The following is a 22,719-nucleotide window of genomic DNA, read 5'->3' as shown; positions in this document are numbered from 1 at the left end:
CGAAATACTTCATTATGGTGCCTATCCTGTCCAGCCTCCTTCCTGGGTGTGGATGACTCCATGTCCAATGGTCTTGGTACAGTGGTTCTGGAAGGATTTGAAGATGCAGCGCAGCAGCCTGGTTATTTGGAGCAAGGGGACTGAGGGGCTAGATCCACTTCCACTGGTTGTTGCTTCCTTTATGCAGCACAGAGATTCCTGTTTGTGGCTACCACTGCAGCCCTGAAGTATCTTTGGGCTTGTCTATGCTGCACCGCAGTGTGGACTACCAGGGTGTGAATTGCAGAGTGCACCAAAGTGTTACGCTCAGCTACCCCATTCAAAAGAAGGTACCGACTTCATATTAACATAGTCCTGTTTGCAAGAGGACTGTGTTACTGAGAATTAGGTACCATCTAGTTTGCACCAGCAGCTTCAATGTGGGGCAGTTACAGCACAATACTTCAGTGTGCTCTGCAGTTCGCACCCCTGTAGTCCACACTGCAGTGCACTGTAGACATAGCCTGTGTAGCTCTGCAGTTGCCTAATGGGGAAGGATTGTTCTGCCCAGGTCTCGGGAGAACCCCATCACACAGCTTGATGTTTCAGCTGTATGCTGATTTGCAGGAGTTGGTCTTATAGGGCCCTGTCTTCAACAAGGAAAATGGGAGATACTCAGGAGTGGTAGAAGTTGTAGTCAGTGTAGATGTTCTTACCCCTGTCCGGTCCTTCCCAGAGCAAGTTTAGATAGCAAGAATGTGTAAGCCGTATGTATTCGAGAACTTCCTCTTTTGCTCCCATGAGTTGAGCTACAAGCCTGGTGAATTCCCTGTCCAATTTTTCCTACACTAGATGAGACTTGAGGGCCCCAATGTATGGATATTACTCTTTTTTTAGATGAATGTGGTCTAAATTAACATTATAGAGTTTAATTACGATTGAATTTTATCAGTCTCTTAAATTTAGTATTTATCCATTTTTATGTGCAAAACATCTACACTCTATCCACCGACTTTTACATTAATATAACTGATTTCCTAGTGTAAAATCCTGCATGTGCTGTGAACAAGTTTCAAACCAAAGTTTATAAGTGTGTGCTTTGAAACTTAGTTGTATGGCTGTAGGAAGCAATGACATGGGCAGAATGAAATAATGGCTTCATTATATTAAAGAACATCGGATGAGGTTTGGAAAGACTCCACTCAGTGACCTGATTTGCAGTTTGAGGAAAGTCCTTTCACTCTTGGCAAGTCTGAATAATTTTAAAATATATTGTGGCAAATTGATGTAAGGTGGGCTGGAGTCTAGAAAAATCCTCCTCTTGCTTGTGTACATATTGTGACTTTAAAATAAGATCAGGGTGGGCCTGGAAATTCTTTGTATGTTTTATACATACATTTTACGACTAGACTGGACCAAGGCTGTGAGGCAGGTGTGCTCTGCTGGATTGGGTGTGAGGGTGGGAGTCGAGAGACCTGATTTTATTCTCACTTCTGCCACTGACTCACTGCGTGATCTTGGGCCAGTCACTGAAACTCAAATTTTTAAAAATAGTTTCTGATTTTGGGTACTTGGGTTTGCAGGGCCTGATTTTTCAGAGGTGCTGGGCAGTCATCTGCTCCAGTGCTCAGTGCCCCTGAAAATCAAGTTGGACATCTAAAATCAGAATCTGCTTTCAAAAATGTCTTGGCCTGTTTCCCCATCTGTTATCTGCGCAGAATATTGCTGACCCGCCTTTGCAAAGAGCTTTGAAATCTGTGGCTTAAAAGCTCATGTAAGTGCACATTTTTTTTAACACACTTTAAAAAGAAAGCGCATAAAATAATTGTTCTCTTTGCAGGGTATCTGTTCAGATCAGTGCCAAGTGTCTGACTACCATCGCTACCAGACAGTAGAGATGAATGCAAGTGTGTTGGGGGAACTAAAGAGATTGTTTGAAGCCAAAGCGGAGCACGTGCATCAGACGTTGGTGCTTCACTCGTACACTTCAATGTTGTCCCGCTTGCAGGTGGAGTCTTATATCTATGGATTGTTTAATAGCTCATCCCTGCTGAGATCTGTGGCTGTTCAACAACAAGAGCAAGGTGTGTCCCCGATCTGAGTTTCCGCCTCTGGTGTCCCTGGCATGCAGAATACTACACCTGATCTATGTAGTGCAGCTGGCTTTGCCTGTGTCAGAAAAATATTGTAGTTCTGCCTGCAGGGGGGGTGCAGAAGGGAAGCTTTAACTTAAAGTAACAGAGATTTTTATCTCAAAGTTGCTATTTAGTGATTATAAGATGTTTTAAAAAGCCACTCTAAAAAACTAGTGTCTTAGTTTTAGAGTGTAGTAGGGTATTTGTTTGGATTTAATGTAATATACAGTAGAACCTCAGAGTTACGAACACCAGAATTACAAATTGACTGGTCAACCACACACCTCATTTGGAACCGGAAATACGCAATCAGGCAGCAGCAGAGGACCCCCCCACCCCCCCCAAAAAAACAAACCAAACAAAAAAACCCCCCCAAAACAAAACACCAAACGCAGTATATCGTGCTGTGTTAAATGTAAGCTACTAAAAAATAAAGGGGAATTTAAAAAAAAGATTGACAAGATAAGGAAATTCTGCTTGTTTAATTTATAGTAAGATGGTTAAAAGCAGCATTTTTCTTCTGTAAAGTTTCAAAGCTGTATTCAGTCAATATTCAGTTGTAAACTTTTGAAAGAACCCCCATAATGTTTTGTTCAGAGTGACGAACAACATTCCCGAGGTGTTCATAACTCTGAGGTTGTCCTGTACATATAAAGGACAAAGGAGAAATTTTCTATAGAACCCCCAAAGCCATGAGGGCATTAGTCAGCCTAGCAGGGCTCTTAAGAGTCAGCAGCGTCAGAGTTCTAATTCTGTTTATAATTCACAGCTTCTAAGCAATCAGAAAACCTTTCCTCGGACTTGGGTCACCTGAAAGAATGTGTCAGCATTCTTTTCGGTTTCACGCGCAGAGTTATCGAAGATCCTCAGTTCCAGAGTGACCTCCTCTGTTGGCTGCAAAGGCTGGTAAGGGAGGAGTGTGTGGAGTAAGTGCTGTTTATTAAAATGAACTGAATCGGTCCCAGTGGCCATCCCTGGAAACCTCACCACTGCTCTTGCTGTTTGGTGTCCTGGGTGAAAAGAATTTGGTGGTTTCATTCCAGGTCTTAGCAGACAATGGCCACATCACTGAAACCGCTAGGATAATTGTTGATAGAATCAATGGAGAGGCCAAGTGTTGAGAGGATTGGAGCCTGTGAACCCCAAAGTGGTTGGTTTGGATAGGACAGAGCACATTAATAAGGCAGCATGGGGAAAACTCACAGTACTTCAGCTCATGTTGGAGATGGAGGTCTTCATCGCTGTCAATCTGGTAATCTTTCATCACTCAGTTTCACTACATCAGTTCTTTGTATTGTAGCTCTTAAATCAAGCAGCGGCCCCTGCTTGTAAAAGAGCACTGTTGTCCCCTTCAGCGTTTTGGTGATACAGCATTCTTTGTAAAAACCCATTGGGTGTTGGAAAGTGGAAGGAGAATTATAGAAATGCCAGGTTTTAACAAGTCTGTGAAGGAGCCAACCTTGAAATTGCCCTTACATGTTGCTCTTTATTGTTTAGGTGTCAGTCTTGCAAAGAGTTGGCTGTCCAGGGGACCACCTCTTCCTTTTAAACCACATCCTCCGTTGCCCAGCTGGTGTTAGCAGATGGGCTGCTTCGTTCATTCAGGTGTGAATGTTTAATCCTGTGCGCTTTGCTTTTTTTGGCTGAGATTTTGGAGTGGGTAGGAGAAAAGAAGAGTATCCCTCCTGCTTGAAACCATAAGACTATTACTAGAGTAACTGGCAGATTCCAGAAATATGGAATCTGGGGCCTAGGAAGGAGAGGAGCCAAAGTCTTTCTGTGGGGTTTTCGTGGGCTGGATTTTCAGCCCTACAAATCTTGTAGTGAGATCTGCAGCTAAAGGCAGAAGCTGTGTCTCCTTTGAAGACTTGTTTCTCTTTTAGATCAGCAAGTGGGCTTTGTCAAGATTTTCCTTTAATGTTAGAAAGTTAAAGGAAAAGCCACATAATGGAAATTCAGAAATTTTATGTAGATGCTGAAACTAAGCAGCTGTGGATTCTGGTTTGCTTAGACTGAAATTTTGTTTTAATTTCAGATCAAAGTCTTGGATAACCCATCAGGAGTCTTTCAGTTTATGCAGTCTCTTGCCTTGCTTATGTCTCCTGTCAAGTAAGTGGGAAAGGAGAGAATTTGTACACGTGTTCTGAAAAAGCTTATCTGTGGATATTCAAACACATGGTGGCACTAGGTATATTCAGATGACGTTGAGGAATTGTCAAAATGGGCACAGTGAACTGGTAGTTAAGTCTAAAGCCTTGTCGTTATTCACTCATCCCCTATTTACAGCCTCAGCACTATTCTCAGATGCTAAATGTTTATCATGATGAATGTGCAGTAGCCCTATTGTTCTTCTCAACATTGAAATAAAGTTCTTGGCTACTGTTTGGAGGAACAATTGTTATGGATGAAAAGGAAGTTCCTGAGTCAGTTGGTCTGGAACAATTGTTGCATGCAAAGATTATGCTGTTTAATATTTTCCCCTATACTTCTAACTTTAGTCAGAAAAAACAATTGCAATACTTGATGAAAACAGTGACGTCAAGGACCAGTGTTAACAAATGAAATAAAATTAAATGATCTGATCAAACCACAATCTTCTCCTGTTTGAGTGGCCTCCTCCCCACCCCGCTCTGTTAGATTAGTAAAGGTTAGTGTGAGGTAAAGTTTTATGTTTTTGTGTGCTCACTGCATTATGAGAGTTACAGCCACTCGTTTTCTGAGTGTCAAGATAGTAGCTATTGAGCTTAATTGATCTGAAGCAGGTCTACAGAAATATTTTAAATGGCTAAGGAGAGAGCTGGACTGAGTTATTTTTAGAGTTAATATTGGTCAAGCCTGGATTGTCTGAACTCCAGTTAACTGAAATTTCAACCATCTGTTGGAGCCTTGATTTCAGTGCGTAAGGATTTATATGCTAAGCTGAACTGGCTGAGGCAGTGGGGGAAAGAAATTGGCCTACACATTTTGACGTCTGTGCTCAGAGTTTGCAGGCTAGATTGAAAAGCGTGGAGCAGATCCTTCATCTCTTGTAAATCTGCAAAGCTTCACTGAACTTCTTGAAGCTATACTGAAGTACATCAGCTGAGGATCTGGTTCCCCGAGGGCAGACTTCAGTCTGAGCCAGGGTTTGGGTGTCCCCAGAAACCTTGCATAGTTGCACTGTAGCTATTTCAAGTCAATAACAGTAGCAGTGAATCTAGTGTCTTAAAATGAGTATGAATTTACAGCGATCAACTTTTCTTTTTTCTGATCGGTGTTGGATGCTGAGAGAAGATATAGTTATCCTGACAGTATGTGTAGTGTTTCACCAACATGTTGCTGGCAGGTTGAGAGAAATTAGAGCTTAAGATCGTGTCATTTTGGTTACTATGTTGCTTTTCCCCTTACTTCATTTTTGATGTGGAAGTATCAGCTGACATCACCTGTACAGTTAATGAATCGTGTACACCGTTTGTAAACTAGTATTTCAGGATATTAGGTGATCTAAAGTATGGGATTCTGTCTCTAGAGGCTTTCAAGTTAATAGCCACTAAAATAATCTTGAAATGGAAGTCTGAAGAAAAACATGATGACCAGTGTCATAAATATAAAGGGAAGGGTAAACCCCTTTAAAATCCCTCCTGGCCAGAAGAAAACTCCTTTCACCTGTAAAGGGTTAAGAAGCTAAAGGTAACCTCGCTGGCACCTGACCAAAATGACCAATGAGGAGACAAGATGCTTTCAAAAGCTGGGAGGAGGGAGACAAACAAAGGGTCTCTGTCTGTCTATATGCTGCTTTTGCCGGGGATAGACCAGGAATGGAGTCTTAGAACTTTTAGTAAGTAATCTAGCTAGGTATGTGTTAGATTATGATTTCTTTAAATGGCTGAGAAAAGAATTGTGCTGAATAGAATAACTATTTCTGTCTGTGTATCTTTTTTGTAACTTAAGGTTTTGCCTAGAGGGATTCTCTGTTTTGAATCTAATTACCCTGTAAGGTATCTACCATCCTGATTTTACAGAGGGGATTTCTTTACTTCTATTTACTCCTATTTCTATTAAAAGTCTTCTTGTAAGAAAACTGAATGCTTTTTCATTGTTCTCAGATCCAAGGGTTTGGGTCTGTGGCCACCTATGCAAATTGGTGAGGCTTTTTATCCAACATTTCCCAGAAAAGGGGGGGTGCAAGTGTTGGGAGGATTGTTCATTGTTCTTAAGATCCAAGGGTCTGGGTCTGTAGTCACCTAGGCAAATTGGTGAGGCTTTTTACCAAACCTTGTCCAGGAAGTGGGGTGCAAGGTTTTGGGAAGTATTTTGGGGGGAAGGACGCGTCCAAACAGCTCTTCCCCAGTAACTAGTATTTGTTTGGTGGTAGTAGCGGCCAATCCAAGGACAAAGGGGGTAATATTTTGTACCTTGGGGAAGTTTTGACCTAAGCTGGTAAAGATAAGCTTAGGAGGTTTTCATGCAGGTCCCCACATCTGTACCCTAGTGTTCAGAGTGGGGAAGGAACCTTGACAACCAGAATGAGGAGTTTAAGGTCCAGTGACTAGCTGTCAGAGCTAGATATGAGTGCTTCATGCCACGGGAGGAGTCCCAGCTTTCAGCTAGTATATAAAACATTTGCTTACAGTCCTTTTGATTTATGAACTAATGGCTTGTATTCACTTTTCAAGGCCCTTCATGGCCTATCACCACGCTTCTAGCCATCTTTCATTCACTATCAAGACATAGACTCCTGTCTTGGATTGGCCAATGATCGATCAATCCATCTAAGATACTTTTATGGCCCTCATGACCATAGTATGACAGTCCTTCATGAATTTATCCCCACAACATCCCTGTGAGGTTGGGTAGTGCTGTTATTCCCATTTTACATACTTGGAACTGAGGCACAAAGAGGCTAAGTGATGTGCCCAAGGTCACCCAGGAAGTTTGGTAGGGCAGGGAGTTGACCTAGTTCAGATTAGGATCCTAGGTTGGTGCCCAGATCCACTGGATGATCCTTCCCCTTATGATGCCAGCCTTCATTGCCCACTTGTTAAATTTTCAAACATGCACCTTCGTGCTGTCTGCCATGCTTCCCCTCACACTTGGGTGGAACTCCTTGAAAACGTTCACTGTCTTGTCATGCTCCAAATCCCTCTTTAAAACTCTCTGTTGCTGTGATGCTTAAAAGAACTTAACAACGATTAGGCAGTGGGTGCTAAACCGTTGCCCATCGTGCTCACCAACATTGTCTCATTATTTCTTTGTGCTTTCCTGTCTGCCTGTATCCACCTGTTGTCTTATCTTACACTTGGACTCTAAGATCTTTTGGGCAGGGATCATCTTTTTGTTCTGTATTTGTACAGTGTCTGGCACAGTGGGATCCTAGTTTGTGACTGGAGCTCCGAGGTGCTACCACAATACAATTAATCACTGTCACTGCTTTTGGACTGACCATAGCAAATACTGGCTGTGAGATCAGTGTAACTTTCAGCCCCTGGTTCACCTGCAGATGTTTGTCAATGGTTGGCATAAGCTGTCTCTTTTTTTCCATTTTGTTTATTATGGATTCACAAAGGTACCCAGCAATGCGTGTGCTGTAAATTGTAACAGCAGTGTCCCTTAGAATGGGCGTCTTGCAAACAAGGTGTCAAGGTTCCTCCCCCACTCTGAACTCTAGGGTACAGATGTGGGGACCTGCATGAAAAACCTCCTAAGCTTATCTTTACCAGCTTAGGTCAAAACTTCCCCAAGGTACAAAATATTACCCCCGTTATCCTTGGAATGGCCGCTACCACCACCAAACTAATACTGGTTACTGGGGAAGAGCTGTTTGGACGCGTCCTTCCCCCCAAAATACTTCCCAAAACCTTGCACCCCACTTCCTGGACAAGGTTTGGTAAAAAGCCTCACCAATTTGCCTAGGTGACTACAGACCCAGACCCTTGGATCTTAAGAACAATGAACAATCCTCCCAACACTTGCACCCCCCCCTTTCCTGGGAAATGTTGGATAAAAAGCCTCACCAATTTGCATAGGTGACCACAAACCCAAACCCTTGGATCTGAGAACAATGAAAAAGCATTCAGCGTTTTACAAGAAGACTTTTAATAAAAAATAGAAGTAAATAGAAATAAAGAAATCCCCCCTGTAAAATCAGGATGGTATATATCTTACAGGGTAATTAGATTCAAAAACATAGAGAACCCCTCTAGGCAAAACCTTAAGTTACAAAAAAGATACACAGACAGAAATAGTTATTCTATTCAGCACAATTCTTTTCTCAGCCATTTAAAGAAATCATAATCTAACACATACCTAGCTAGATTACTTACTAAAAGTTCTAAGACTCCATTCCTGTTCTGTCCCCGGCCAAGACGACTACAGACAGACACACAAACCCTTTGTTTCTCTCCCTCCTCCCAGCTTTTGAAAGTATCTTGTCTCCTCATTGGTCATTTTGGTCAGGTGCCAGCGAGGTTACCTTTAGCTTCTTAACCCTTTACAGGTGAGAGGAGCTTTCCCCTGGCCAGGAGGGATTTCAAAGGGGTTTACCCTTCCCTTTATATTTATGACACGCCCCCCAAATCTCAGCTAGGGTGAAACACTGGCTGGGATTTCTTCCTGGAGCTCTAGGAAAACAGAGTTAATAAGACACATGCATCTCTAAATATACTACCAAGTACATAAAGACTAACAATATTTTCCACATCTCAAGGACGATTTTAACCAGTTGATTCTGGGAAACTTTCACGGGAGAGTGCATCAGCCACTTTGTTAGAAGCTCCTGAGATGTGTTGGATGTCGAAATCAAAATCTTGGAGAGCTAAACTCCACCGAAGAAGTTTTCTGTTAGTTTCTTTGACGGTGTGAAGCCACTTTAGTGCAGCATGGTCGGTTTGCAGGTGGAAACGCCGTCCCCAAACATATGGGCGTAGCTTTTCCAGAGCGTAGACAATGGCATAACATTCTTTTTCAGTGACTGACCAGTTGCTTTCCCTCTCAGACAGTTGTTTGCTGAGAAACACTACAGGGTGGAATTCTTGATCAGGTCCTTTCTGCATTAAAACTGCTCCCACACCACGCTCGGATGCATCTGTGGTTACTAGGAACGGTTTGTCAAAGTCTGGGGCCCTTAGTACAGGGTCAGACATGAGTGTCGCTTTAAGCTTGTTAAAGGCCTTCTGACACTTTCCGGTCCACTGAACAGCATTTGGCTGTTTCTTTTTGGTTAGGTCTGTCAGTGGGGCAGCGATTTGGCTGTAGTGCGGTACAAATCGTCTGTAATAACCGGCCAAGCCTAAGAAGGATTGAACCTGTTTCTTTGACTTTGGGACAGGCCACTTTTGGATAGCATCCACTTTGGCTTGTAGGGGGCTGATAGTTCCTTGACCCACCTGGTGTCCAAGGTAAGTCACTCTGTTTAGGCCTATTTGACACTTCTTAGCCTTAACAGTTAGTCCTGCCTCCCTTATGCGCTCAAGGACTTTTTGTAGATGTTCCAGGTGGTCTGCCCAGGAATCCGAAAATATGGCCACATCGTCAAGGTAGGCGACTGCATATTCTCCTAATCCCGCTAGGAGACCATCTACAAGTCTTTGGAAAGTGGCGGGTGCATTTCGCAGCCCGAAAGGGAGTACATTAAATTCATACAGCCCGAGATGTGTGATGAAGGCTGACCTTTCCTTGGCAGATTCATCTAGCGGTACCTGCCAGTACCCCTTGGTTAAGTCCAAGGTAGAGATGAACTGGGCCCTTCCCAGTTTCTCTAATAGTTCATCTGTGCGTGGCATGGGATAGTTGTCTGGGCGAGTTACAGCATTTAGCTTACGGTAGTCCACGCAAAAACGTATTTCCCCATCTGGTTTGGGAACTAGAACCACTGGAGATGCCCATGCACTTTCAGAGGGGCGGATTACACCCATCTGTAACATATCCTGGATCTCCCGTTCTATAGCAGTTTTAGCTTGAGGAGACACCCGGTAAGGTTGGACCCTAATTGGGTGAGCATTACCTGTGTCAATGGAGTGGTATGCCCGTTCAGTCAGTCCTGGGGTGGCTGAGAACGTTGGCGCGTAGCTAGTGCACAGCTCCTGGATCTGCTGTCGCTGCATACGCCCAAGGGTCATGGAGAGGTTCACCTCTTCCACACCACCAGCACATTTCCCTTCGTAGTAAACACCTTCAGGCCACTCAGCGTCGTCTCCTCCCTGGGCTGTAAACTGACAAACCTTTAATTCTCTGGAATAAAAGGGCTTTAGAGAATTAATATGGTACACCTTAGGCTTTCGGTTGGAGGTGGGGAATGCTATGAGATAATTAACAGCTCCCAGGCGCTCCTGGACCGTGAATGGCCCTTCCCATGATGCTTCCATTTTATGGGCCTGGAGTGCCTTTAAGACCATGACCTGGTCTCCTACTTTGAAGGAACGCTCTCTGGCATGTTTATCATACCAGGCTTTTTGCTCTTTTTGAGCATCCTGTAAGTTTTCTCTAGCAAGGGCTAAAGAGGTTCGGAGGGTGTTTTGTAGGTTGGTTACAAAGTCCAGAATGTTAGTTCCTGGAGAAGGTGTAAATCCCTCCCATTGCTGCTTCACCAACTGCAATGGCCCCTTAACCTCACGGCCATATACAAGTTCAAATGGGGAAAACCCTAAACTGGGATGTGGTACAGCTCTGTAGGCAAAGAGCAACTGCTGCAATACTAGGTCCCAATCATTGGAGTGCTCATTTACGAATTTACGTATCATGGCCCCCAAAGTTCCATTAAACTTCTCCACCATGCCATTTGTTTGATGATGGTAAGGAGTGGCAACCAAGTGATTTACCCCATGAGCTTCCCAAAGGTTTTTCATAGTTCCTGCCAGGAAACTAGTCCCTGCATCTGTGAGGATGTCGGAGGGCCAACCTACCCTGGCAAAAATGTCTGCTAGTGCCTGGCACACACTTTTAGCCCTGGTGTTGCTTAGAGCTACTGCTTCCGGCCATCGGGTGGCAAAATCCATGAAAGTCAGTATGTACTGCTTTCCTCTGGGTGTCTTTTTCGGAAAAGGACCCAGAATATCCACAGCTACTCGCTGAAATGGAACTTTAATGATGGGGAGTGGCTGGAGAGGAGCTTTGACCTGGTCTTGGGGTTTTCCCACTCTTTGGCACACCTCACAAGACTGGACATAGGTAGAAACATCCTTGCCCATTCCCTCCCAGTGGAATGACCCCCCCAAACGGTCTTTGGTCCTGTTCACCCCAGCATGGCCACTAGGGTGATCATGGGCTAAGCTCAAGAGCTTGGCCCGGTATTTAGTTGGAACTACCAACTGTCTCTGAGGATGCCAGTCTTCCTGGTGTCCCCCAGAAAGAGTTTCCTTGTATAAAAGTCCTCTTTCTACAACAAACCTGGATCGATTAGAAGAGCTGAGAGGCGGTGGGTTGCTCCGTGCCGCCGTCCAAGCTCTCTGGAGGCTTTCATCTGCTTCCTGTTCGGTCTGGAACTGTTCCCTTGATGCTGGAGACATCAGTTCCTCATGGGATTGTGGACCTAGGCTTGGTCCCTCTGGAAGCGATATAGGGGATGGAGCTGTTTCTGTTGACTGTGAACCGCTCTCCGCTGGTGCACTATGTTGGGATTCAGGCTCCGGCTGAGCCTCTTGTGTAGGGTTATCGGCTGCTGCCAGTTCAGGTTCGGTGGGGCCCTCTGGTGTTGAGGTTGCAAGTATTGGATTCAGTGCTGACACGGGGTCTGGTGTTGGTTGTTCGGCTGGTTCCGGTTCTGGGACTGGTTCCGTCTGGGTCTCTGGGACTGGATCCACTACTGCTGTTGCAGACATTGGCCTGGGGTCCAGGTCCATCACCTCTGACTGGGTCCTGATAGAAGTTTCCGGAACAGAGCTAGGCCTCACGGCTTGTTTAGCCTGGTTGCGGGTGACCATTCCCACCCTCTTGGCCTGCTTCACATGATTGGCCAAGTCTTCCCCCAACAGCATGGGGATGGGATAATCATCATAGACTGCAAAAGTCCACATTCCTGACCAGCCCTTGTACTGGACAGGCAACTTGGCTGTAGGCAAATTGAAAGAGTTGGACTTGAAGGGTTGAATCGTCACTTGGATCTCTGGGTTGATTAAATTGGGGTCCACTAAGGAAGCATGGATAGCTGACACTTGTGCTCCGGTGTCCCTCCACGCGGTGACCTTCTTCCCACCCACACTCACAGTTTCCCTCCGTTCCAAGGGTATCTGGGAGGTATCTGGGCCTGTGGACCTCTGGTGTGATTCCGGTGCAATGAACTGTAATCTGTTGGGGTTCTTGGGGCAGTTGGCCTTTACATGCCCCAGCTCGTTACACTTAAAACATCGTCCAGCTGACGGGTCACTGGGGCGAGGAGGGTTGCTGGAGAATGGGGTGGTGGGACGATAAGGGGTCTGGAGGGTTCTTTGGGAGGTAGGTGGGGCTTTGGGCGGCCCCCGGTAATAGGGTGTGGTCTGGGGTGGTCCCTTCTGGTCTCCGCTCCAACTGCGACCAGTTTTCTTCTTCTCTGCCACCTCCACCCATCTGGCTCCAATCTCTCCTGCCTCAATTACAGTTTTGGGTTTCCCATCTAGGATGTATCTTTCTATTTCCTCAGGAACACCCTCTAAGAATTGTTCCATTTGCATTAGGAAGGGCAAATTTACTGGAGATTCAACACTTGCTCCTGATATCCAGGCATCCCAATGTTTTACAATGTGGTAGGCATGTCGGGTAAATGACATGTCTGGTTTCCACCTTAGGGCTCTGAACCTCCGACGAGACTGCTCGGGTGTTATCCCCATTCTGACTCTCGCCTTGGATTTAAACAGTTCATACTTGTTCATGTGTTCTTTAGGCATTTCAGCTGCCACCTCAGCTAAGGGTCCACTGAGCTGCGGCCTCAGCTCTACCATGTATTGGTCAGTAGAGATGTTGTACCCAAGGCAGGCCCTTTCGAAGTTTTCTAAGAAGGCCTCAGTATCATCACCTGCCTTGTAGGTGGGGAACTTTCTGGGATGGGAAGTGGTACCTGGAGAAGGATTGCTAGGGTTTGTTGGTATATTCTGCTGGGCCTTTATCCTCTCCCTCTCTTTTTCCTTCTCCTCCTCCACATGCTTCCTCTCTTTTTCCCTCTCCTCCTCCACATGCTTCCTTGCCTCCATTTCCCTCTTGTGGGCAGCCTCTTGGTGTTGTTCTGCCTCCCTTTCTTGTTCCTTCTTCAGCTGCATGAGTTCTATCTGTCTTTCATGTTCCCTTTGTTTTTCCTCAGCCTGAAATTTGGCTAATTCCAGCTGTAGTCGAGCTGAGGATTTGGCCATTCTAACCTCTCTGTTTTTAACTAACTTTACACCCGAGGTTTAGAAATAAACAAACAAAACTTGGCTGTAAAATTTTGCTGTGCTGGAATAGAATACCTATTCTCTGATAGTGATTGTCAGCCTACAGAAAAAGACAATTCCCTTGTCTCTGCTCTGGGCCCAAATTAAAGCAAAAAACCTCCAACTACTTGGAAACCTGCTTACCCAGCCCAAAGAAGAAAAAAATTTCTTTTCAAACCTGTGCTCCTTGTAAAACAAAAAAAAAAAAAAATCAAAATCCTAAAAAAAAACCCTGCCACTTTTGTCTCCAGGCAAATGGGTAGAGCACACACCCCCTATTTACTTTTAGGAAGAAAAGAAAAAAAAAAAAAACCTCTGGGTTGGAAGACTGTGAATTTCCCTGCAGGAGTTAAGTACCCTGCCTCCAGGCAAAGAAAATCTGCAATTCACAAGATAATCCCCTTTTGTCTCTGCTTGGCCACAAAGCAGAGAGAAACCAAGCTGCTTTCAGTTTCAAAGCTGCCTTCTGGACTTCCTAAAAATTCCTTTTTAAAATCTGTATTTCTAGTTCAAAAAATCTCAACTGGATCTCAAAATGATTTCAGGTTAATCCCACCACTGTGCCACCATGTCAAGGTTCCTCCCCCACTCTGAACTCTAGGGTACAGATGTGGGAACCTGCATGAAAAACCTCCTAAGCTTATCTTTACCAGCTTAGGTCAAAACTTCCCCAAGGTACAAAATATTACCCCCGTTATCCTTGGAATGGCCGCTACCACCACCAAACTAATACTGGTTACTGGGGAAGAGCTGTTTGGACGCGTCCTTCCCCCCAAAATACTTCCCAAAACCTTGCACCCCACTTCCTGGACAAGGTTTGGTAAAAAGCCTCACCAATTTGCCTAGGTGACTACAGACCCAGACCCTTGGATCTTAAGAACAATGAACAATCCTCCCAACACTTGCACCCCCCCCTTTCCTGGGAAATGTTGGATAAAAAGCCTCACCAATTTGCATAGGTGACCACAAACCCAAACCCTTGGATCTGAGAACAATGAAAAAGCATTCAGCGTTTTACAAGAAGACTTTTAATAAAAAATAGAAGTAAATAGAAATAAAGAAATCCCCCCTGTAAAATCAGGATGGTATATATCTTACAGGGTAATTAGATTCAAAAACATAGAGAACCCCTCTAGGCAAAACCTTAAGTTACAAAAAAGATACACAGACAGAAATAGTTATTCTATTCAGCACAATTCTTTTCTCAGCCATTTAAAGAAATCATAATCTAACACATACCTAGCTAGATTACTTACTAAAAGTTCTAAGACTCCATTCCTGTTCTGTCCCCGGCCAAGACGACTACAGACAGACACACAAACCCTTTGTTTCTCTCCCTCCTCCCAGCTTTTGAAAGTATCTTGTCTCCTCATTGGTCATTTTGGTCAGGTGCCAGCGAGGTTACCTTTAGCTTCTTAACCCTTTACAGGTGAGAGGAGCTTTCCCCTGGCCAGGAGGGATTTCAAAGGGGTTTACCCTTCCCTTTATATTTATGACACAAGGGTTGATAGCAGTTTACATTTTTCAGGGTATGGTGCATAAATCAACTCATTAAATTGGTAATCAACTTGAGTATGAGTTTTTATTGACTGGTAACTTGTTCCACACTTGATGCATTGGGCAACCTTGTTAGTTTCTTGTTCCTGTGTGAGTTTTAAGGGGTTTTTAAAACAAAAAGAATAGTTGGACTGCAAATCTCGAATGTTTACTTTGTTTCTCTAATTTACTTAAGCCTGGCTTTCATATGAAATAAACTTGTATTCCCCAGAAATCGAGCAGACTTCATGTGCCACATGACACCAAGTGAAAGAAAATCCTCCACCTCCTCTGGGAAGGAATCTGGGAACTGGACGTTAGTGGATGAGGGAGGAGAAGAGGTACTTTAAAACTAAACAGCTCTGCTTAATGCTTGTGCTCAAGCCTGTTGTAGGGGTTGTACTGAAGGGTTGGAGGAGGGAAAAATTAAATATTCTCCTGTAATGGATTTCCATTTCAAACAATAAATTTTATATTCCCTTCATCATAGAACAGTGATACTCAGACCTCAGTTGTTCAGGAGCCAAATTAGCAATCAACATCATAGGTGCTGGAACTGGGGGTGCTACTGCACCCCCTGGCTTGAAGTTTTTTCAGTTATATATAGGGTTTATAGTTTGCTTCAATAGCTCTCAGCACCCCCATTATACAAATTGTTCCCGTACCGCTGATCAACATTACCCAAAAGAGCCACACAAGTATGCATTCATGGTGTCATTTACCATAGTACTCTTCATTTTTAAACAGTATCACGGGCAATATTTAGTTATAAAAAATTCTCGCAGCAAATAACTTAATGCAAGTTGATAACACATTGGTTAATAACATAATAAAAGTATCTTGAGTGGTTAATAATTTAGATTGGTTAATAATCACACTGTTTTAATACCATGTTCTGCAAAGAGCTGCAGGAGACGCATTAAAGAGCTACTTGCGGCTCTTGAGCCGCAGTCTGAGTATCACTGTCCTAGAGTATTACATTTCCAGTAATATAAATCTGAGATTAAATTACCTGAGGTATTCTGTTGGGAAGGAGGGAGATAGAATAGACTGTTCTAAAAATAGTTGTTTAAAATTACCCTTGTTATTTAATATTGTGGAAATAGATACCCGTTTGAGAACTTTCCTCCTTTCAGTCATCATGGAAATATTACTGTACTGGGGGCTATGATGTTTTTCCCCTCTTACTTTAAAGATGGTATCTACCACTTCTTTATAGTTGATGGCTGCTGTCATATAGGAACACACAGAGAAGGGGAATGAAAAGTACGTTGTGAGTGTGATACTTCCTAGGCGTGCCCAGCGTTGTGAGGTACCGCACTGCACCTGCCCTTAGCATTGAGCAGTCTTGTCTGTGCCTTCTGTGGGTCAGTTCCCTGAAACCACCGGCCTCTGGCAGCACAAGCGCTGCTTTCCAGGCCTCTGCAGGACACAATAGGCACACACCAAACCCTCTCCGCTACACCGCCCTGCCTCCTCCGTCCTCAGAGTGTTCCCTGCAGGGCCCAGCATCTTATCCATTGGACACACGCAGAATTAGCAGGCCCTGCTGTTCACAAGGGAACCGTACACACTAACTTGTAAGAGTCAACCCAAAATCACTGCTTTGCTTAACACCACAGCACTTAGGTATATTTATAGTGAAAACAAGAATAACTTTGGTTACCGAAGAACAGAGACTCCATTGACAATGAGTAAGAATATTGGAAACAAAGGCTTACATATAAAATAAAATCATTGTCTACAGAAGTTTATCTTGCCCAAGGTTTTTTCCAGCATTTTCAGCCAAGCCTTACTGAGACCTTTCGTAAAGCAGAATCACTGTCCTTTTACTTCCTCAGTGAAGGGTGACAGGGTGTCCTCTTTGCCCCCACAAATATAGTTGAGCAAGCCTTTGATGTGCACCTTCAGATACGGTTCTTCCCATTGCTATTTCTCTTCATGTTAGTTTCTTTCTGAAGTCCCCACAATCCTTCATTTGCATTCAGCTCAGACTGATGATAGGAGACTCGTGAAGTATATTCTACTTAGTTTACATTCAAACAGCCATCTAGATAAAACATTTCTTGTTTGACAGGAAACTAATTTTTCACCTTGGCTGGCAACCTGTCCCTAAACCCTGACCTTACAATTTTTAGTGCATGTACATAACTCCTTACATAGTACCTGTACAGAAATGTCAATGTTATTGGTGACCAGAGTGATATAGACTTTTATTGGAAATCTTACATGATGTTCTTTGTGAACTAGAACACACATAGCCTCAAGAGATTCCTATAGCCCCCATGCACCCCCTCTGTGCGCCATGACAGTTGGCACTGACATTCAGGGGTCACAGTGAGGAGTGGGAAGAAGACCAGTATCCCCTTTTCTACATTCTTTCTCTACCCTCCCCCCACTTCCCTTCAAAAGAAAACTGGAGGTAGATAGTACAATAGTCAGGTCCATTCATTGTCTGTCTGTCTCCCTCCCTCCCTCCACCCTTGGGGAAGGTAATAAAATCCACTCTGATTTTTTTTTTTTTTTTGTAGGATGAAGATCCTGAAACTAGCTGGATTCTCCTTTTGGAAGATGACTTGATTGTCCTCCTGTCACAGTTTCCATTTCATGAACTGTTTCATCATTTTCTTGGGTTTAACTCTAAAGGTGAATTGGCTGCTAAATATGTAGACTTTTATAGGGGATAAGGAATGATTTTTAATGTTAAACATGTCAGGGACTTCTATTTTTCCAGTGTATTCTGAAGGATTAGATTTTATTCTTTCTTTCACTCTGATCTGTTAAACAGTTCCTTTTTGGTAACTAGCAGTAGATCTGCTTTTCAGATCCCATCTCTTTTCCCTGGCCTCCACTCACCACTCACTCCTTGTGCTCCATCAGCTCCTCCAACTCTGTCCACCCACCTGAAGAGATTGCCTGCAGGGGATCTTGTAACTTACATAAATTATTTGTACTTGCACAATTAGATTTTAATCTACTGTGAATCTGTTTGTTATAAAATGGTATTCATGTTGTATGAAATAAGTCATATAGATAGCAGAATAGAAATGCATTCCTCATTGCTTCTTATGTGTTTTGAGTTCTAAATTTCTAGGTAACTTTCTGATTTTTGTGAAGCTTATGGTTCAGTGTTTTGATTTTGTAGGTGTTTATTTCCCTGAAAAAACAACCCCTCAGGAGATGATGAAGATTTTTTCCTTTGCGAACTCCTTAGTGGAGCTTTTAGCTGTGGGGCTGGAAACATTTAACAGAGCACGCTACAGGCAGTTTGTGAAACGAATTGGTCATCTTATCAGGTAAGAGGAACAGCTTTCTTTCCTTTGTCATGTGAATCTGCACAGACAGATCTTGGAGTTTAACAGGGGTTTAATAGGGGCAGCAATAGATCTAGCAATGTTAGAATGTGTGTAGGCATAAATGTATGTGAGGGTATGAATGTGAGAGTACTCTCTTTAGGACAAAGGTTATGGCTTCCTTCATACTTGTTTGGTGCTGAGCACGTTAATGGTGCTTTATTAATTATTAGATGTGTGGACTTTTTTGTGTATACTGCCAATCCCTAAGGAAGGGATGTATTTGACACACAAGCTTATGTGTCCTAACCAATTTGGTCTAGTAAAATGTCAACTTATTTATCTGTAAGACCTAGGAAAGATAACATAGGAATTATGACTCTGTAAAGTTCTCCACAGATGGAAAACTCTGAGGGTATAGGTGCCAGACTCTCTGAAACTTGAGGACAGAAGATTGAGTTTTTGGCTCTTGCTTGTGATCAGAGTTGCTGTTTCTGGACACTAATGATGTACTCTCTGATCTTTTTATCCTCCTTTCCCTTAACCCCCGTTGCATAGGATGACAGTTTGTTATGTGAGCGACCACTGGGCCCAGTATGTTAGCTGCAATAAAGAATATGGATCAATAGCGCACCCCTATTCTGTAGAGAAACTGCAAGTAGAATTTGATGAACTGTTTCTTCGGGCTGTTCTACATGTGCTGAAGGCAAAAAGGTAGGAAATCCCACTGAAGGATATAAAAACTCACACCCAAATGCTATTAAAAACAATAAGAGGGTGAAAGTTGTGTCTACAGGTGGGACAAAATAAAACCCTGCATCCGAACAGCCCAGGCTGCAGAATCCAGAATCTGCATGGACAGCTTTGATCTGATTGTGACTTAATATTTTAATAGTGTTTCAGTATTTTCTGTGGATTCAGACTAGACTGTAACATACAAGATCCTTTAAACATGTAGATGGTTACCAAAAAGGGGAGAGGTTAGAATTCAAATTTCAGGCTTCTGTAACTTTTATGCTGTGGGGACTTGCCCAGCACAAAGTGGGATCAAGATCAAGGGAACAGAAAGCCCACTCTTGTACTCCTCTTCCCCAAATGAGGTGTGGGCTCCTCAGCAGAGGGTTTATACAGATCATAGAATATCAGGGTTGGAAGGAACCTCAGGAGGTCATCTAGTCCAACCCCCTGCTCAAAGCAGGACCAATCCCTCATAGTTGCCCCAGATCCCTAAATGACCCCCTCAGGGATTGAACTCTCAACCCTGGGTTTAGCAGGCCAATGTTCAAACCACTGAGCTATCCCTGGACCTGTAACTTCTTTTCAGGTACTGAGGCTTATTATTGTGCAAATTATTTCTACTTGGCTTAAAATCCAACAGGCTGGGCGTCTGGCTGTTCATGTCTGAGATGCCTTATGGAACGTTATCGAGTCGCATGCTTTGGAAGCTCTTCTTCATCATGCATTGGGCAGAAAATGAACACCTGGAAAATATCTGCTCCACCGTGCAGCCTGCCGACTGCAAGCACAAACTCGGAGGTAGAATTCCTTTGCTTGCGGAACCTGCAGGGCAGTGTTTTGAATTCTGTTCTGGATCCGTAGCTAAACATGGCCCTTCTTCCAGTGCCTAGGCTTGTGAATTCCAAAGAACAAGGATGTTGCCCCTTCTGATTGGTGACTGCAATCACTCAGTTTTGAACAAGGTGGCGCCCACCTCTCACGGGCAGCCCCTTTCTGGATGGGCGGCCCCTTTCTTTCAGTTCTTATAATGGGATGGCACCCTTCTGTGTTACTGCAAAGTTAACTGCATTCACACAGTTTTCTAAAAACAAGGTTGAAATCTTCAGTTCAAACACTCAGCGGTTGGTGTAGTGTTCTCTTTAATCCAGTACATGGCACAACAGCTTTTGTTGTACTACGTCTGGGAGAAGCAGAGCTTCCCCAAGGCTTTGTAACACAGAATTCTTGGACATCAGTTGGTCTTGGGGTTCAGTGTTCCAGTGCTCACTTTAGTTTTCAGTTCGTGCAGAATGACTTCACTAGCTTAACTGCTGTCTAAAATTATGGTATATGGGATGAGCAAAATCCCTGAACTTACTTAAAACCTACCTGATTGGCTGTCCCCAGTTCTGATCTTGCCTTGACTGATTATATAAACTGTTTAAAACTGATAAAAGGAAAAGGTCTTGTAACAGCATCGGGACTCACCTCTTGAGTGCCCCTGCCCGGGGTCAGTGTTCAACAAGATCAGCAGCACCCATCACAGTACCATCATCTAGGTTCTGGGTTCAGTTTCCTGGGCTCAATCCTGCCTGCACTGACCTGTCCATGGTCCTGCTGCTCTTCAAGCCAGCCAGGCACCCAGTTATTGGGAGCCTTCCCTGGGCTTAATCCTGCCTGCGGTGAGCTGTCTGCGGTCCTGCTGCTTTTCCAGGCAGCCAGGAACCCGGTTTTCCCTCTTCAGGCTCCAGCCGGTAACTGAGTGCTCTGCCTGTGCTGTTTCCTTTTATATGGCCCTTTTGGCCCCTGATTAGCTGCTCCAGCGTCCTCTCTGATTGGCTGTCTGGAGGACTTCTGTTCTGCTTTTTTCTGGGGTGAGGCCGGGTCACGAGGCCTCCAGCAGAGGGCCTCCAGACCTAGTTCACCCCATCACAGGTCTTTTCACACAATTTGTAGTTCATTTGTGGAAATCATTGCCACAAGATATCATTGAAGCCAACAGGTTAATAAATTTCTTTAAAAACCCAACCATTTTTATGACTAACGAACATCCAGAGTTAGAGTAATAACAATTAACACCCCCCTCCCCCACCCTAGGAATTTTGGAAAGAATATAAATCTTCATGCTTCAGGACATAAACCAACCTATAACTATTGGGGTTTGGAAGGAATCTTTCAGGTGGGCAGGGTATTCCATAACTGCCTGCTGCTGGGTTTCTTGCACTTTATCTAAAAGGGCTGGGACTGGCCACTTTTGGAGACCGGATACTGCACTATGTGGGCCACTGGGTTCAATCCATCCTAGCAATTAGTATGTCTCTGTTTCTGTTCCTGGTATTAAGACTACAGGTAAAATATATGTTTTGTTACAGGAGGCAATTAACCATTTCACCTATATTGACCTGTGTTCCCTCCATGTGATTTGCAGACCCAGAACACATTGAAAATTTTGAGAAGTATCTTACATCCATGAACTGCTCGGAAGAAATTTGTCTGCTCACCACGTTTGCTCAGATGGCACAAGCCAAGCGGGCTGATGTGGATGAGGACTTCATCAGAGTCGTCGTACTGGAGATATACGAGGTGGGCAATGCCACGGGGTCAATTCTGTGAGGTGCTGAGCACTACTGTGGGGCACTGAGCAGTCTTCCATTGTTAAGTTAAATGGAAAGTTCAAGGCATTCAGCATCCCTTAGGATTAGGGCTTTAATTTATAACCCTATCAAACTGTTCTCCTGGTTTGATCGTTTAATACTCTAGGACTGAAATAAAGTATCCTGGATGGCTCGTTTGTCATTGCTACATAGGAATATCACTTCTGGAGAACAGGCTGAAATGAACAAAGTCAGGATATGGGAAATCTTTTCCTTTCCTTGTCTTGTTCCCTTTCCCTGTTGGAGGTGGCCTGCAGTGCATCAGAACTGACTGACCTGGAGCTCTGACTCTCCAATTTTATTGCTCCCCATGTGTGCTCCATTTTAATTTTCTGCGACTGATGGAGTCCATGCAGTCTAGGCAGTCCGGTCCAATAAGTTTTCATGCTGTGTCAGGATAAACAGTTAAGAACTTGGACTGGAGTTTGCAGTTTGTAAACACCACTGTCCAGGATCAGCAGAAGAAAATACATATTATTTTATTGTATTCTCCACTACACTGCCAATGAACCCAATCATAGTGTGTGGTGGTTTTTTGGTCCTGTCCCCTCACCCCTTTTTTGTTCTCACCTTCTCAGGTATCTTATGTCAGCATTTCCACAAGAGAGACATTTTCAAAGGTTGGCAGAGAACTCTTGGGAGCAATCACGGGTGTCCATACAGGGGTCATTTCTGTACTCCTGGATCGAGTTAGAGACACCATTGAAAAAGTCGGCATGGTAAGAGCTGATCTGTGTCCTTTAAAACAGCCACTGTTAAGAGCTTAAAGTGGATGTTATGACCTAGTGTATTAAGGATGAATAACTTGAAATTTTGGCACACAGTGCTTTGTTAGGGGGTGCAAATAGACGTTGGTTGTGCTGTGGCTGTGAGCAAATATGCTCAGTGTGTTTAGATGGGAGTAAATAGAATGGGGGAAGGAGGATGTTGGGATCGGTGTTGGGTAACAGTCAGTCCTTTTCCAGGGTGTTGTACAGTTCTGAGCACATTGTCAGCACTAAAGAAACCAGTCTCTTTAACCATTGATTTGTAATATGTGTACTCCCCCCCT

At 43.9% G+C, this 22,719-nt stretch overlaps 1 protein-coding gene across 1 annotated transcript in view; it reads left to right on the top strand.

The window, feature by feature from the left end:
* Positions 1-22,719, top strand: part of EPG5 (ectopic P-granules 5 autophagy tethering factor) — a 92,584-nt gene that overhangs the window by 12,944 nt on the left and 56,921 nt on the right. The window contains exons 3-13 of the mRNA XM_084628995.1: positions 1,820-2,063; positions 2,884-3,020; positions 3,612-3,719; positions 4,150-4,223; positions 15,237-15,345; positions 17,536-17,650; positions 18,150-18,300; positions 18,856-19,011; positions 19,676-19,833; positions 21,443-21,597; positions 22,247-22,387. Of these exons, the coding sequence (XP_084485121.1) occupies positions 1,820-2,063; positions 2,884-3,020; positions 3,612-3,719; positions 4,150-4,223; positions 15,237-15,345; positions 17,536-17,650; positions 18,150-18,300; positions 18,856-19,011; positions 19,676-19,833; positions 21,443-21,597; positions 22,247-22,387 (1,548 nt within the window). The remainder of the gene's footprint in view (positions 1-1,819; positions 2,064-2,883; positions 3,021-3,611; positions 3,720-4,149; positions 4,224-15,236; positions 15,346-17,535; positions 17,651-18,149; positions 18,301-18,855; positions 19,012-19,675; positions 19,834-21,442; positions 21,598-22,246; positions 22,388-22,719) is intronic.

The sequence above is a fragment of the Lepidochelys olivacea genome, assembly GCF_965140295.1.
Source record: "Lepidochelys olivacea isolate rLepOli2 genome assembly, chromosome: 5".
Taxonomy (NCBI): domain Eukaryota; kingdom Metazoa; phylum Chordata; order Testudines; family Cheloniidae; genus Lepidochelys; species Lepidochelys olivacea.
This window is presented reverse-complemented; position numbering and strand designations above follow the sequence as displayed.